This window comes from Trichoderma ghanense (genome assembly GCF_004382785.1).
Source record: "Trichoderma ghanense strain CCMA-1212 chromosome Unknown scaffold_14, whole genome shotgun sequence".
In the NCBI taxonomy this organism is placed as follows: Eukaryota; Fungi; Ascomycota; class Sordariomycetes; order Hypocreales; family Hypocreaceae; genus Trichoderma; species Trichoderma ghanense.
The window spans coordinates 556,004-571,053 of record NW_027395677.1 but is presented as its reverse complement, the minus strand read 5'-3'; the positions used below and the strand labels follow the sequence as shown (position 1 = coordinate 571,053).

Below are 15,050 nucleotides of genomic sequence, written 5' to 3'. Positions count from 1 at the left end.
TTAAATAAGTAATATAAATATAACTTATATATCTAGTTATTTTTAAGGTAATTACTATTTTTAAAGTAAGCCTTCTTATAATTACTAATTAATCTTAAGTAAGTGAATAAGTAATTACTAAGCACTAGTAAGTGCTTCTTATTTATTAGTCTTATAGACTATGTTTCTTTTATAGGTATATACTATAGCCTGTTTATCTAACTATAAGATATTAGGTTATAACAAAATAGTAATAACTACCTTAATGCAGGGTTAGTTAACTATTAAGAATAGAAGCATGTAACCCTAGATCTAGACCCTAGGGCTATAAAAAATAGCAGATATTACACTTAAGAGAAGTGCTTAACAGGACCTTAAGTTTTCCACTACCTATAGTTATATCTGCTCGGTGCTGCGACTCTAAGGTTTATATCTCCTCGAGGATGGATATCGATAACCCCTTGACAGAGCGCCTTGTATCACCACAGTCACTGCCAAATCGACTTGCAACCTATTTCCCCCTTCAGTCAACTCCATCACATCAAGTGAATAGCAATTGTGCCGGAGCCAACGCAATTCTCAAGTCATGTCTGTGTATCTACCATCATATCCTCTCCGTGCACGTACCAAAGAACCAAACTGCCATTCAAGGGTGCCGTTCCCATTGCTCCCTTCATGCATTTAGGACGCGCCCGTCTTACACCTCCATTTACAGTGCCGGCGCGACGAGAAACTTGATAATGTCGTAGCCCAGCTCAAAGTATCTTTCCCTCCGCCTCACCTCCCCTTCGTCTTTGAAGCCGACGGTGTAAGTCCCTCCCCCTATCGCGTCGAGGTGGTAACAGTACACATAGAAGACATCATCGGATCCCAGTAGCCTTTCCAAGATGCGCAACTTCAAGCACCTCTTTAGCAGGTCGCCGTCAATGTGCGTAATCTTGGGTGTGGGTTGCAGTTCGAGATCCAGTATGTCCACCCTGATATCGACTTGCAGTGTGTCGAGCGAAGTAATACCGCCTTTTGTCTGCGCCAATGTCTGGATCATGAGTAACAACCGCCACAGCTCAACGCCGAGCAGCGAAAGCTGATGCAAGGAGCCGTCCAAAGAGACGCCAAGAATCTCCGATCCATCATGGCTGCTCGGCAACGTCCCATAGCGTCGCTGCGTATCGTCCACGAGCCACGGGGGCCTGCTGCGTGCTCGCACAAACCTCCTCACCGAAGATGGCAACATGGCTTCGAAGACCACCTCGAATTCCCTGTCCCGCTGGCCCAAGGGAATCCACAGGCCAGCTATGACGCCCACCTGGTCTGAGACGAGAGTCAATGGCCACTGGCCATGGGCGCTAGTGGGATCACCAATGTCTATCATATGAACAGCTCTCCGAGCGATCTGGTCGCCGTGGACGAGCTCCATGCTGCCATCTTCCGTGGACTGGTAGTCAATCACTTCGAGAGAGTGCAATGCCGTCAATGCAAAGATCTTGCCCTTTGACACGCGTAGAGATATCGCGGGGGAGTCCAGCAGGAACTGCTTCACGGGCTTCAGCTTTCTCTCCGCCAGATCAAGGACTTCCCAATGGAGTGTCTTATGGACACAGTATATCAGCCCTTCTGCATCTGCTGTGATGGAATAGACTTCGCCGGGCAGACGCTTCTTATACCGTGTCCAATATCTGAGCAGTCTGCTGTCGCCTTCGGCCGAGCGAGCATGTAGTTTTTCCGTAGACACGATGATGAGCTCTCCACCTTGCGTCGTCACGAGTATAAAAGGGAACACTTTTCCGTCTTTCTTGTATAGCCACTCATGTAACCCGAATATCCTATCTCCGTAACGGCCCAGGCCGGAGATGAATTCGACTTCTCGTCGATCCTTATCGGTAGCAACCGAGATCGTCGAGCCCGAATCGGGGTCGATAAATCTCAGAGTGGGCCTGTCATCGGTGATCATCGCGACGACGAGGCAGTTCAGCGTCTGCGAGAAGATGATTCTTGATGGAGTGCCCCGAAGTGGGATAGACCTGGGCACGTTTCCGATATGCGGACCGAAGTCAGCCAAGAGCAGTCTTGATCCAGCGAGAATTAGAAGTGATGTATGCCCATCTTGCCCTGATAGATTCTGTGTAATCCTGTGGATGGAATGGATCGGGGGGCATGGCATTTGCGGATCGCTCAAATCTGTCGGCCAAATGTAATGCTTGCTGTTGAATCTGCAGTCCTCTGGAGAGAAATTGCTGAGCAAAATCAGCTTATTGTCACAGCAAGCGAAAGCCGTTGACGCCCCAGCGTAAGGCACTGAAGTTGGGAAAACGTCGACCCGCGCTACTCCAATGACTTCCGAGTTCCACGTCAGATTGTCTGGAGACTGATCAGAGATTCGGGCTGTGATAAGGCTGCCGCATCGAGTGCCCAGCACGAGGTCAACTTGATCCACGCCCTGATGGGCTACAGAGATGCTAGTCAGTGCCTCCAGCTCAGCACTACCGCCTTCGTCCGCTGTGTATCTCATGTCAACTATAGCCCATATATCTAGGAGGAGCCAACGGGCATTCGAGGCCATGCCGCAAGAGGGTATAAGACGCACCTTGACCAGAGGAGATGGGCCCAGACACAATCTCCTGACCACTTGTTGAGTAGATGGATATCCACGGCACTCCATTGTACATGGACCCGGCAGCAATGAAACTCTTGCTCGACACCGAGAATATCGAAACGCAGGTCACTTCACCCTGCGCGTCCCAGCTTCCCACCAAGGAAAACTCGATGCCTTCGGCGGTCATGACATGCAGCCGAGACACTGGTGCATTGTGTGTAGAGAATACGACAGTATGCCCGATGCTAAAAGCGCTCTCTGCGGCGGCATCGGGCATACCAAGGGTTTCTCCGATGAGACATCGAGAACTGGTCAACGAGTTAATTCAAGCTTAGCACGGGGCCTAGAGGAAGCCTTCCTTACCTTGCTGTAGGAGTAGCCACATTGATGGACCTTTCAGTCACTTGAACTATGCTATCCGACACCTGGATAGCGTGAAGAGTCCTGGAGGCCAAGTCGAAGGGGGTGTCTTCAGGCGGCACGGCATCGACTTGATCAAGGCTTTCCGAGAATCGAAGGACAACTGACGAGTGCGGTAGCGCCAGAAGGCCATATAGCACTCTCTCATTGGCCTGATGCGTGGTAAATGTCCACGCTTGGCGTACGGGCTCACCTGTTTCAATGTCCAAGCCGATCCGAGCCTGTATTCCCCATCTCCATTGCACAACACTTCCGGTTAGGCCACGACCAGATGCGCTGAAGATGGCGTCTTGTTTACGCATCTTGTTGCGCCGCTGCGTCGTTGACCTCGGCTGCGCTAACTGAAGGTCTGCTTCGCTCGGGTGCCAGCTGGATGATTCATTCGTCGTTGTCATATCGATGACGGGAGACCAATTGGGCAGGCTACTAACCCGCTGGATGTCCTGGCGAGGGGCGAGCTGAACAGGGGAAGGAATCGTCAATGACAGCTGAGAAATCCATGCTCGAGAGTAAAACTTACCTTCCAGATGCCGCCTGGACCAGACTCTCCGCCGATGATGAGAACGTCGGAAAAGATGTCGTATGCCGTAGTAAACGCCGTATCAATGTTGGCTCCCAGGCACCCCACGTTGGTTACGGAAGGCAAGAGTTCGGCCGCATCTATTTCAATGTGGATAATTGCACCATCTTCACGAGCCAGATAGATGATGTCGGTCTTTTCAAAGTATTTCTTCCTCCGAAACGGCCTTGCCCAGGCGACCCAAAGCGGCTCGTCAACTCCATGATGCTGCGGCGTCCGCGGAGGGGGCTGGGTCGGCAAGGATTCGAATTCAGGAGCGCCCGAAAGCGCATACTTTACAACCCCTATATGGGAATGGGAAACGGCAAAAAAGGCCGATTTGAATCTGATGGGAATAAGCAGCAGGGGAAGTCTGTGCTCTTTGGGGAGCCGAGTGCCAGTCCTTTCTTCGGCAAAAGTGGTTTGGAGATCGTCACCAAGCTCCCATTCATAGGTTGCCATTCGGGAAGCAGGGGGACCGCGACTCCGTTCCCGTCGAGCGACGACTAAGAGGAGAATGATGTGATAGTCATCTTCGGCGCGAGGATGCAAAAATTCCAGCTTATGAATGGCGCCGCTGACAGTTCGGATGCGAATGGACTTGATGGGCTCGATAGATCCATGCTCTGCATACTGTTTGTTGAGATCTGACAACGCTTCCAACTCATAGACCACAAAGAGACCTTCTGGAGATCCTGCAGCCATATACCGAGAAGAGGGGTCCACGGCAAGCTGATAGCCCAGGTAGGGCAGCAGCCTGGGGTTTTCATAGGTGGTGATGACAAACTCGAGCGTCTGGTCCGGTCGTTCTCTCACAAATATGAAGAGCAATTGACAGGACTCGAGCATCAAGACGAGCAGCTGCGGCGGGAGCGAGCGGCTCTGGAGCCCGTCAAAAATCCCACGCGCACCGGGAGACAATGGAGAGGACGGCGGCTCTGATTTGATGGTGACGCCGTACGGGTCATCATCCAGCCCATGCTCCAAGCTGTCGCCGAGAACAACGGCATTCCGAATTCTGAACCCAAAGTCGGACTTGCGCAGAACGTCATGGACCTGGCCATCTCTCCCAAGTTGACTAATTTGGAGGAAATGCTCCTATTGAACTTGTCAGCTGAGGGAGCTCATGGGGGCAGAGGCGTGAGACCCCAAGATAACCTGTTTGAGAGAGCGCGACTTTGTCTCCATAGGATCTATTTCCACGACAACATGAAGGTCGACTTACACCAATAAAGGCAATGTCGTTGTGCGTGCTGGAACGCAGTCGAACTGGTAGCACCCATCGAACCACGGGGCTCTCGACAATGGTATGGGTAAGAATGCCGCAGACTGGAGGCTGTTGCACAGGCTCGGAGGCCAGCTGTGGAGCGGCAGAGGCTTTCAGGGCAGCCTGCAGGTTGACGGTCTCGGTAACCCACTCGCCATCTCTCAAGACTCTTGTTTGGAACGCCATCCTAAGTCGATCTTTTCATGGCATCCTCCGGGAAAGGCATGTAGAGACGGGAGATGCCAAGTACTGAGGAGACTGTCAAGCAAGCGGTTCAATATCAAGAAGAGTCTTTTTGGCCGGCTGCGCCCGTTGTTCAGGGCGTAGAGGACGAGGATGAGGGCGTGATATCAGAACGATGCGGAGAGCGTGGTATCGCGGTGTCGCCTAGATCAGGATGACGATGCCCTCCTCATAATGCTCATCGACCACAGACTCGGTGAGAGATGACGGTTGAATGGCAATGCTTGGGCACGGCCGAGGCTTGGGCACGCTCTGGTGACGTTGAAGTCGATACGTGCAGCTGCTCACAATAGGTATGCGTCTGATCTGATAGAGGCGCAATGAGTGAGATTCGATGCTAGCAGATCTGAAGCTTGTTAGAACATTCACTGCAAGCTACCTAGTACTGGAGAGCAGCGGCTCAAGCTGGAAGCGACTAGTGGAAGAGCAACCGTCAGGCTCAAATTGGTGCTACTGAGGGCTTTTTCTCGGAGAAAAAAAAGAAGAGACGAAAGTGAGAAGTGATGGGAGTAGGCCGAAGGAAGCAAGATGAAAAAGACCTGGAGGCAGCAGATTGGAGGTGCTAGAGGAACCTGAAGAGCTGGGCTCGCGAGTGGCCGGCCTGCAGTACCAGAAGTACTAAAGAGGTACCTCCTGTAAGCAACGCGGCACACCTCAGGCGACGTCGAATCTGGACGCCTCGGTCGGCGTACCTTTAAGTACCTAAGGTAAAGGCAAAGAGGTACCTAGGTATCATGCAGCTTCGGGTGTGCACTGAGGCAACAGTGCATCAAAAGGCGCCAGTCAGTCGGGTAACTTGATGAACTGCACCCCGAATACAAAATCCATTGAAGTGAAGTAGAGCCGTCTGTCGGTTCACAAACCATCCATCTTAAAGTACCTACCTTACCTCTGGAAATGCAGAGTGGAGCTGTTGATGTACATGTACCAATGCATCTGCCCACTCTTGCACCAACATCATCAGCACCCACCTGCAGCGGACATGCAATGTCTCCTTCACATACAAAGTCCCTACTTACACAGCCAGAGACAGGGTAATTGGTAGTTAATCGTGTCATTGTAGGTAATTATGCAGGGAATCTCGACTCACCCATCTAGACCGATCCATTGGCATCACTGTACTACCTTGCCGTGGTCTTTTGACTCGGGCTTGATGCCACCCAAAGGCTATGGTTAGATTATCGTGGACAGCAGATCCCTGGCAGACTGCCTATGTGACTCTATGTGGTAAAAGTTCCTGAAAGCAAATCGGGACTGAATGCTGCTCTTACAGCTGTTGTGTTGAGAACAACGCCTATATGCCCTCATAGAGCTTTCTGCTCTCGCGGCTCCGGATGTCGTCCGAATACCTCATGGAGCTTGACTCCATTTCGTGGATACGGTCGACATTCAACCCATTTAAGCACAAGTAGTAGTAAGGTAAGGATCGTCCACGAGGTGCTTGTGTCATAGAAGACATCTGATGTCGTCTCACTCTGCAGAAATGGAGGGCATCGTACTACCCGCAACTCGGAAGACGCATCCAAATTCCTTGGGCCTCAAACATGGCCGCTTTGTCCAATGCCAGCACCAATCGTGGAGGCTTTCGAATCAATATTACGTGCATATGCGATTGAATATTGGCTATGACCATGACTGTCGCACGCAAGGCATCAGTATTCATCTAAGCTGTGTAACATCAACGTCTCTCACACGCTCTTCCGGAATGGGTTGATGTAGTCATTCTGCCTTGGATCCCCGGTTCACAGCAGTGGACGGTCACCCTCCGGCAACAAATGGCGAGATGATGAGCTTCTGGCCTTGAAGTCTGCTGTCGACCACCTGCTGCAGCCTCCCCCGGTCGTTCTCCACACTCGGTGAGCGAGGAGACCAGGATCTGGACCTCAAAGGGTGCAGAGCCTGTAAACTAGCCAACCGGATGTGCCCTCTGGTGGGCCTCAAGCTTGCCAGCAGAAGCAGGCGAGGCTGTTGTTGCAGATTCAAGACGGCCTAGCTGGAGATAGAAGTGCTGCATCTGATGTACTCGTACATCGTTCAATTGTTCAGGTGTAAGCCCTACATATACTCAGGGGTTGACTACAAGTCATAGTCCAAGGGCTAGCTTGGGCTGATGGCCTTTAGATGATACTACTAGAAGAAGCGTCTTGCGGTTTCAGAAATGAAGACATGATGAGTTGAAATGAAACAGAGCCGCACAAGACGAGATCGAACGTGCTGATAAGTCTCACCCAGTCTCCAAGCTGGCTATGGAGTCATCAAAGTCTGATTCAACAAGACAATACTGAATCGATCGCACAAAAGAAGCCGGACATCTTTCCACCTCGTACAAGAAAATTTAACAATCTGAATCATGAATGTATATCGAAGGGGGGAAAAGAAGAATAAAAGGCGTCTGTTGTAATCGGACCAGTTGCTGCTGTGATTTACATGTGACATCCAATGAAACCCCCCGCCAAACGACAAGTTCAAACTGCTTTAGCGCACAGCACAGCACAGCAACTCCCAAACCACAACGTCACCAGCACGACTAGCCCGATTCACCACCCGACTTACTTCCTCCAAACCACCAAAGAAACGGCACAATCTAGCACATGAGCCTGGAAAAAGAGCCGGCCGACCACGCTGGCCTCCGCGACGATGACGGTGACGACGATCAAGACAACAGAGACAGCTCTTCTGCTTCCAAGGAGGACGAAGACGCCGTCGATTCGCCCGCCGTCGCCCTGAAGACGAGCGAGATCCTCGCCGCCTGCACCTGGCGAGATGCCACGCGCCTGAGGGCCCTCGCCGAGTCCGACGGCGGCCTGCTTGCCGATTCGCTGCGCCGGGCAGCCTGTATGTGCTTCGACTTATTCATAAATGTTTCCTTTTCCTTTGGTTAGATGCTGACGGGTCGAACCTGTGTATAGGGCCTATCCTGCTTGGAGCGTCTCCCCCTGCCGACGAAAAGAAGCATGTCGACGACGACTACGACGACGGCCTCGCCTACACGGACGGATCAAGTCACGCTGCTGAAGGCGATTGGAAGGATCTGCCACGGCATCGGGACGAAGACCAAGTCCAGCTCGACGTCAATCGCTCCTTTGTTCACTATCCAAGTGGTATGTCACTGCATCTAACCCCGATACCGCCGCACGCATCCCTCCTAAGAATATATAACTGATGACCTCTGCCCTCTTCGTCCCAGACCAATCCGAACCAGAACTCCACAAACGCAAGCGCGAACTCTCCGACCTCATCGTCGAGGTCCTCCGCCGACACCCCTACCTCTGCTACTTCCAAGGCTACCACGACATCTGCCAGGTCTTCCTCCTCGTCCTCGAGCCCGCGGCGAGGGCGCCCCTGGTCGCCCGGCTCTCCGTCCTGCGCGTCCGCGACTTCATGCTGCCCAGCCTCAGCGCCACCACCGCGCAGCTCAGGCTCATCCCCGACATCCTCGCCCGCGCGGACCCCGAGCTCCGTCGGCACCTCTCCAGCATAGAGCCCTTTTATGCGCTCGCCGGCACGCTCACCATGTATGCGCACAACATTGAGCGGTACAGGGACATCGCGCGGTTGTTCGACGTGATACTCGCGCGGGAGCCTACGTTTTCCATATACCTGTTTGCCCAGATCGTCATCGACCGCCGCGAGGAGATTCTCGAAATTGACGAGCCCGACATGCTCCAAGTTATCCTCGGCAGGGTCCCCCCCGAGCTGGACCTAGATGGCCTCATCAAGAGAGCCGCGAACCTCTTCACCGACCACCCTCCCGAGACCCTCCGGTCATGGCATCACATTTCAAGCTCCAGCGTGCTCAAGACCTGCAGAGACGTCGATTCGAGCACGCGGCAGACGCTAGAGGACGGGCACCGCCACTTCGAGAGGCAGGTCAAGGAGATACAGTGGCAGGAGCTGAGGATGGGCGTCAGGAGGAAGATGTGGGTGTACAGGCGGCCCGTCAAGTATGTCGGGGCAGCCATCATGGTTGGATTCGTGGCGTTCTACCTTCGGCGGAACCCTTCGCTGGTGCAGTATATTTGGTCACTTTTCCCGGTTGGACATTGATGTGGTGTTTTATTAGAGGACAAGTGGCGAATGGTGTTTCAATGAATCAACTTTCGTATATAACAGGATCGCCTACGGGGGCTCATGGCAAGAAAAAAAAAAAGGAGGTGGAAGATAAAGAGGGAACAGGAGATGGGATTCACACAAAGGTTTCCGATTGTCTATATTGGAGAAAAAGCTTCTTACACATGTGCCTGTCTAATTAACCAGCCCTTCTTCCATAAACGAACATGCTGATATGCCTCCTGACGCCAATACAATTAAAGCATTAACAGCTATTTGAATCCAACCATGGCTCTCGTGACAATGCGCCCCCCTCTTCGCGAATTATGTACATCTTACGCTTCGCCTTGGTATTTCTGCTTCAGCTCCTCAAAATGCTGCTGCTGTTCCTCCGCCAACTTGCCCGTCTCGTCGCCGATAATGGTCAGAATCAGAGAGTAATTGTTATACAAGAACCGCTCGCTCTTCCTCGCCTCGCCGTGCGTCTGTGCGTGCCGAGCCAAAAAGGTTTCCACTTCCGAGCGCAAACGGCGCACGCTCGCGACGACGGGCTCATCGTCGCCCGCCTCCGTGGACAGGGCCAGAAAGCCTTGGAGCAGCTGTCCGAAGCGCTGCGTCACCATATGAGGCGCGGCGGACATCTTGCTCTGGTCGGCCTTGGCCAGTTTTGTAGGGGCGGCATTGGTCAGCAGTCGGACGGATTCGCAATGGCGGTCCATGATGACCTGCAGCCGCGGCCATAGCAGCATGTTGGTGCCGTTGATGTAGCCGTCCACGGCGGGTACTTTTCGCCTCTGGAGGTCAAAGGCAAAGTGCTGGTTGAGTCGGATGCAGAGGAGAAGCCCCAGGGCATCAAAGCTCTCGCTGACAAGGGTTTTTGAAAGCACCCTGCCAACCTCGAACGTTGGTTCGAATATGTAGTTGAAGTTCCTGGATATCTGTGCATACGACAGTGCGGGCGCGAAAAAGGCCGCCAGAAACGTGTACTCGGCCGTGGCATTGTCGATGAGAGCCAGGTTGAAGTTTCGAAAGGGAACTTCCAGGTAGTGAGTTGACTGATCCTCCTCTGCTAGGTACGATGAGATGGCCGCGGTGCTCTTCGTCCGCAACATGTCGATCCGGCGCCCGAGGTTGAATGCGTCGTGTGGCGGGCCAGGAACACGGCTGCTCGACAGGACGGCGGTTTTCCTCGTGGCATCCTCCTGTCCTAGAACGTCATTCCTGTCCAGAACATGGAGCTTGAGCTTGGCCAAAGCCCTCTCGTAGCGTGTGAACTGATTTAGGTAGTACCATCGCATCGTGTTCATGTACGCCTGTGATATTTCTTCTGCGAGAGCAGCATGATGCTTATGCAGAAACGTATACAGGTCCTTGAATTTGAGAAAGTTCTGTTGCTGTATAATTTGCGCGTTGATGTGTGGTGACCGAAGAGCCTTGATCTGGGCGACGAGAAAGTCTCGAATACGTTCTACAGCCTGCGGTCACATATGTCAGTTCAAGTTCGCCGCCAAGGAGGTAAGCATCGTGAGCCTCAACGGATGTGGAACGGCACCTTTAGGATCAGCTTCTCCAGGATAGGGCCAAGCTCCTCGCTGGCCTTGCCCTGCTGCCCCCCTGATAGCTTCTTGATGGCTGCCGCTCTCTTGTCCACCTCATTCAACGTTTTGGCCCACGCTTCGTCGATGTGGCCCGTCGTTATCCTGGCAATGGTATCGGGGGACACGCTCAGCTCCTCCACCAATGGGCCAAGCGCCTTTTCTATTCGCTTGCGGTTCTCGAGTCGTCGACTTAATGCGCTGGAGCGTGATTGCAGAGTTTCAATGTCTGCTGATACGGTGGACAGGTCGTTGCGGAAATCCGTGAGGTTGTTCTCGACCGAGTTCAGGATGTCGTCGCACGCGACAATGGACCGATGCAGAGCGTCAAACCGGGCTTTGTCCTGCTCGTCTGTTGCTGGCGATTAGCACATGGATGGGAAACTTGTGGCGCAATCGCAAAGCAAAGCTATCTACGGGATGTGACAAACATTCGCTCGCGCTCTGCGGCCGGCGCAGGCTCGTGGCATCTTGGCCAGAGTCCCTAGCGGCCAGCTCCTGGAGAGACAGCCCGCCGAAATCGAAGTCGAGCGCCAAATCTTCCTGCGTTATCAAGCTTGCCCTGCTCTGGGTCTTGCCTACGACCTCGGAATCGGCCGCCAGCAGCTTCTCTAGGACGTCCACCGGGGACGGAGCCTGGGCCGTAGGGTTCTGCCTGGCCTCTGATCCATTGGGCTTCCGAGACGACGCCAACAGCGACGTCGTCGAGTCGCCAGATACCAGGGAGAGCGACGAGCCCCTCGGGGAAGGCCCTTGTCGCTGCGAGGTTATGTAGGGACTGAGGTTGCTCGATGTCCTTCGCGGAAGCGGCGAGTTGTGTCTGCTGGTGAGCTGGGGAGTCGACGGCCCGGACGCGTTGGCTTGGGGCGCTGAGAGACGGTCGAGCCACATGTTGCGAAGGAGCCGGAGCTGGGACGGGGGAGGGTTATCGATTGGTGAAGAGAGGGCGCTTCGCGATCATGACCGCCTCATGGCTTGGGGAGAAGGAATATGTGTCCGGTTGACCACTAGGGGCGAGGATGGCGGTTGGCGGCTGCACAAGAGCATGAATGAGCATTGGTGAGCTACAGGGAGCATCAGTCAATGTCTGTCCCCGACACGTTTACAGCCTGAGGCTGCGTTGCTGCTTGGACCTTGGGTGGTGCTGTGCTGCCCTGAAGGTACGAGACGACGACTTGAGCGAGGCTATGCCGCTGCCTGTGGAGACGACATGCCTGAGCTTTGGGGGGGTCCCTCAGTTAGCGCCATCGTCCAATCTCAGTGGAGGACCGCGCTACAGCTTTGATTTCAGGCCGGGTCTGATCTGACTGCAGGTGCCCTGTGGTGCAAACAGCTGCATCACCTGGGCAAGAATTCGGTATCTGGGTACTAGGTACTAATTGATGTCAAAGTACAGCAGCGTGAAGGACCTAGGTACCTTAGGCTACCAGAAAACCTGATACGGGGTGTTTTGAATTCATTATGAAGTCCCTCTGTCAAAGCAGAAGCCCAGGCCGTCAATATTGGTGCCCGCGCTGAATCGTCAGCACAACGCAAGAGACGTCCAATACGAGGCAACTCGACGTCACGCGAGCAAAAGGCTGGTACAATGAACAGTGCAGCGGAAATGCCTAGTACAGCTGAAGCTTCGAGCTGAAGTCGCTGCCAGCTCATCTCTAAGGTAGACTTCCATTCAGGCTACCGCGGCACTGGGAGCGCTTCTGCTTCTTGAGGACTACAACTTACTTGTTAGGTGCAGCCCGTCCTAGTAGTAGCCCGCCCACCTATATCGCCAAAGCCACTCCTAGGTAAGGTACTACGGCCTCATCTATCAACCGTGGGCAGTGCTATCAACATTCCCACGAGGTCTTCCCTGGGTTCGTGGTAAGATTAGCAGTTTGACTCTTGTGTAGAGCTACCTACTTACCCTACCTACTTGGTCCATGGGGATGCTGGCTGGGTAAGGTACATATCAGAACAAGAGGGGCAGCATGCATCATGCTGGCAGATTTGGGATGCGGAGTTGTGTGTGATCATCCTCGTCCCGAGCTCATGCAACGTCCCCTCCCTCCCAGAGACTCTGCAGAGCAGCAGGCACAGAACTGAAGACGGGCTGCTTGAAGGTATCTATCTGCTGTGGCACCGGCACCGTGGCTACTTTGGCAACAAAGGCATGGAGCATGGCTGCCTTTCATCAGGAAACTGGTGCTTGAACACCGGGTGCCAACTTTGAATCTGCCTTCTACCCAGGGCTGAGGAAGGCTAGAGGGGAATAAATGCAGGCATGGACGGGGAGGAATGGGTGAAGACAACCTAAGGTAGACGGCGGCACTGCTGTGGGTGTGGTTCATCTTCAGGCATGCTCGTAGCAACTACTATAAGGTACATACTTCAAGCTGTACTCGAGCATCTACCTGCTCCATTGGTCTTCTTTCGAGTTTTCATTTTGCCACAAACACCAAGATAACGGATAAAGAAAAGTAAGATGAACAAAAAATTAGATTGAAAAAAATAGCAAAAAGAAAAATGACAGGGAAAAAAAAAAGGCAACAGAGAGGCAAAAAAGGGACCCAAAGCCTTCACGCCCGTGCCAAAACGGTACTAAACTCGCTGTAAACCGTGTCCCACCATCGCCCAAGCACATTTGCCGCCAGAGCCAATCACACAGGCGAAAAAAAAATTCAGGTAACGCACCTTTTCTCCCCCCTCCGTCCCTCTTCCTGCTCTTTCTCCTCCCACCTTCTCAATTTCTCCTCTCCACATACTTTCAGCACTCCACTGCTTTTTTTTTCTGTCTGCCGCGCAGACTCTCCTTCACTCTTCGCTTCTTCTCTTCCGCTTCACGACAAGCCCGATTTTTGCGCAATCCATCACAATGTCTGACGAGGTAAGTCGGCCGTCTCTTTGAGCGACACTCTCCGCGCTGCTTCTGCGCAAAGAAAACGAAAAGCAAAGGGCCAAAAAAAAAAAAAAAAAAAAAAAATACACCCCGCAGTCGTTTATGGCTGCCCCTCGACTGAGCGACACCCCACATCACAATATTGCTATTTTTCCCTGCCTTTTTCGCTGGATTTTCTCGATGAGCCTCTGCGTTCTGTGATCGCGCTGTTCGCAGGAGCAGACGCCCAGATTTTGCCCGGTCAAATCGAAAAAAATCCACGTTTCGCTTCTGAACGAACTGTACACGGGATGCTAATTGTTTCTTCCACCAGCAACACGATGTTACCTTCGAGTCCGCCGACGCCGGCGCGTCTCTCACCTACCCCATGCAGTGCTCTGCTCTGCGCAAGAACGGCTTCGTCGTGATCAAGGGCCGCCCGTGCAAGATTGTCGACATGTCCACCTCCAAGACCGGCAAGCACGGTCACGCCAAGGTCCACCTTGTCGCCCTTGACATCTTCACCGGCAAGAAGTACGAAGATCTCTCTCCCTCCACTCACAACATGGACGTCCCCAACGTCACCCGTCGTGAGTACCAGCTGGTAAGTCAATGATTTGTTCCGGGAGTGAAAAGGCAGGGCAAGGTGAAAGTTTTGGCTTTTGCTGACACGAGTTCGCAGATCGACATCTCCGACGACGGCTTCCTCTCCCTGATGAACGACGATGGCGACCTCAAGGATGATGTCCGCATGCCCGAGGGCGAGATTGGTGAGAAGATCAACAAGCTCTTCAAGATTGACGAGAAGGATACCAGTAAGTCATGCCTCTCTTTTTGATACGCGTCAAAATGTAATTGCAATGGAGCTTGTTCTGACTTTCCAACCCAGACGTCGTTGTCCTCACCTCCATGGGTGAAGAGGCCGCCATCGAGGCCAAGGAGGCTCCCAAGCAGGGTTAAATCAAATCCTAGCTCCCATAACCAAATGAGCACAACGAAAGATTCAGGATTTGTTTTATAGCCCCTCGTCACCTCCTCCTCCCTCCATCTAGGCGTTTATCACGGCCGTCGTAACATCGGATATCCTTGGGTTGATGTATGGGTCGTTGCGTTCAAAGGTCGATGGGTGGGATATTTCAAGCTAGTTACAATACTCGGCACGTCAACAAATGCACTCTCTGAGGGCCACCACTTTTCCTTTTGTATTCTCCACGGAGTCAATGCCAACTCTACCCAGAGATGTGTGCGTGGCTGGCCTGAATGATGAAAAATGAAAGATAAAAAATTACCCTGCAAATACGTCTTTGCTGCATTGATGATGGTGATGCCGAAACCGAAGTGTACGTCCTCGAGAATCATCCATAAAGCCTGCCCAGGTATGGATTCGTAGATTCCCTTGAATCTGGTAGTTGCAGCTACTTATTGATATTCCAAGACATGTCTGGCTGCAGTACTCGAAAAAAAAAAAAATTAAAAGGTGAAAATGA

General features: G+C 52.8%; 4 protein-coding genes across 4 annotated transcripts; 2 read left to right on the top strand and 2 right to left on the bottom strand.

Moving 5' to 3' along the window:
- Positions 1–688: 688 nt before the first annotated feature.
- Positions 689–5,005, bottom strand: CCMA1212_009073 (uncharacterized protein; the record flags this gene model as incomplete). Its single annotated transcript, XM_073706174.1, has 5 exons — positions 4,777–5,005; positions 3,513–4,649; positions 2,936–3,450; positions 2,564–2,880; positions 689–2,475 (listed from the first exon to the last, which is right to left on the bottom strand). The coding sequence occupies exons 1-5, from the start codon at positions 5,002–5,004 to the stop codon at positions 689–691; spliced, it is 3,984 nt and encodes a 1,327-aa protein (XP_073555501.1). The 5' UTR covers position 5,005.
- A 2,647-nt stretch (positions 5,006–7,652) lies between these two features.
- Positions 7,653–9,108, top strand: CCMA1212_009072 (TBC1 domain family member 20; the record flags this gene model as incomplete). Its single annotated transcript, XM_073706173.1, has 3 exons — positions 7,653–7,896; positions 7,971–8,162; positions 8,249–9,108. The coding sequence occupies 3 exons, from the start codon at positions 7,653–7,655 to the stop codon at positions 9,106–9,108; spliced, it is 1,296 nt and encodes a 431-aa protein (XP_073555500.1).
- Positions 9,109–9,446: 338 nt separating this feature from the next.
- On the bottom strand, positions 9,447–11,597 carry CCMA1212_009071 (Vacuolar protein sorting-associated protein 52 B; the record flags this gene model as incomplete). The annotated part of the gene is made up of 3 exons (XM_073706172.1): positions 9,447–10,586; positions 10,664–11,058; positions 11,138–11,597. The coding sequence occupies 3 exons, from the start codon at positions 11,595–11,597 to the stop codon at positions 9,447–9,449; spliced, it is 1,995 nt and encodes a 664-aa protein (XP_073555503.1).
- Positions 11,598–13,874: 2,277 nt separating this feature from the next.
- CCMA1212_009070 (Eukaryotic translation initiation factor 5A) lies at positions 13,875–14,523 on the top strand (the record flags this gene model as incomplete). The annotated part of the gene is given in 4 exon segments (XM_073706171.1): positions 13,875–13,883; positions 13,898–14,167; positions 14,246–14,378; positions 14,453–14,523. 4 exon segments carry the CDS (start codon positions 13,875–13,877, stop codon positions 14,521–14,523), a joined length of 483 nt encoding a protein of 160 aa, XP_073555502.1.
- Positions 14,524–15,050: the final 527 nt, after the last annotated feature.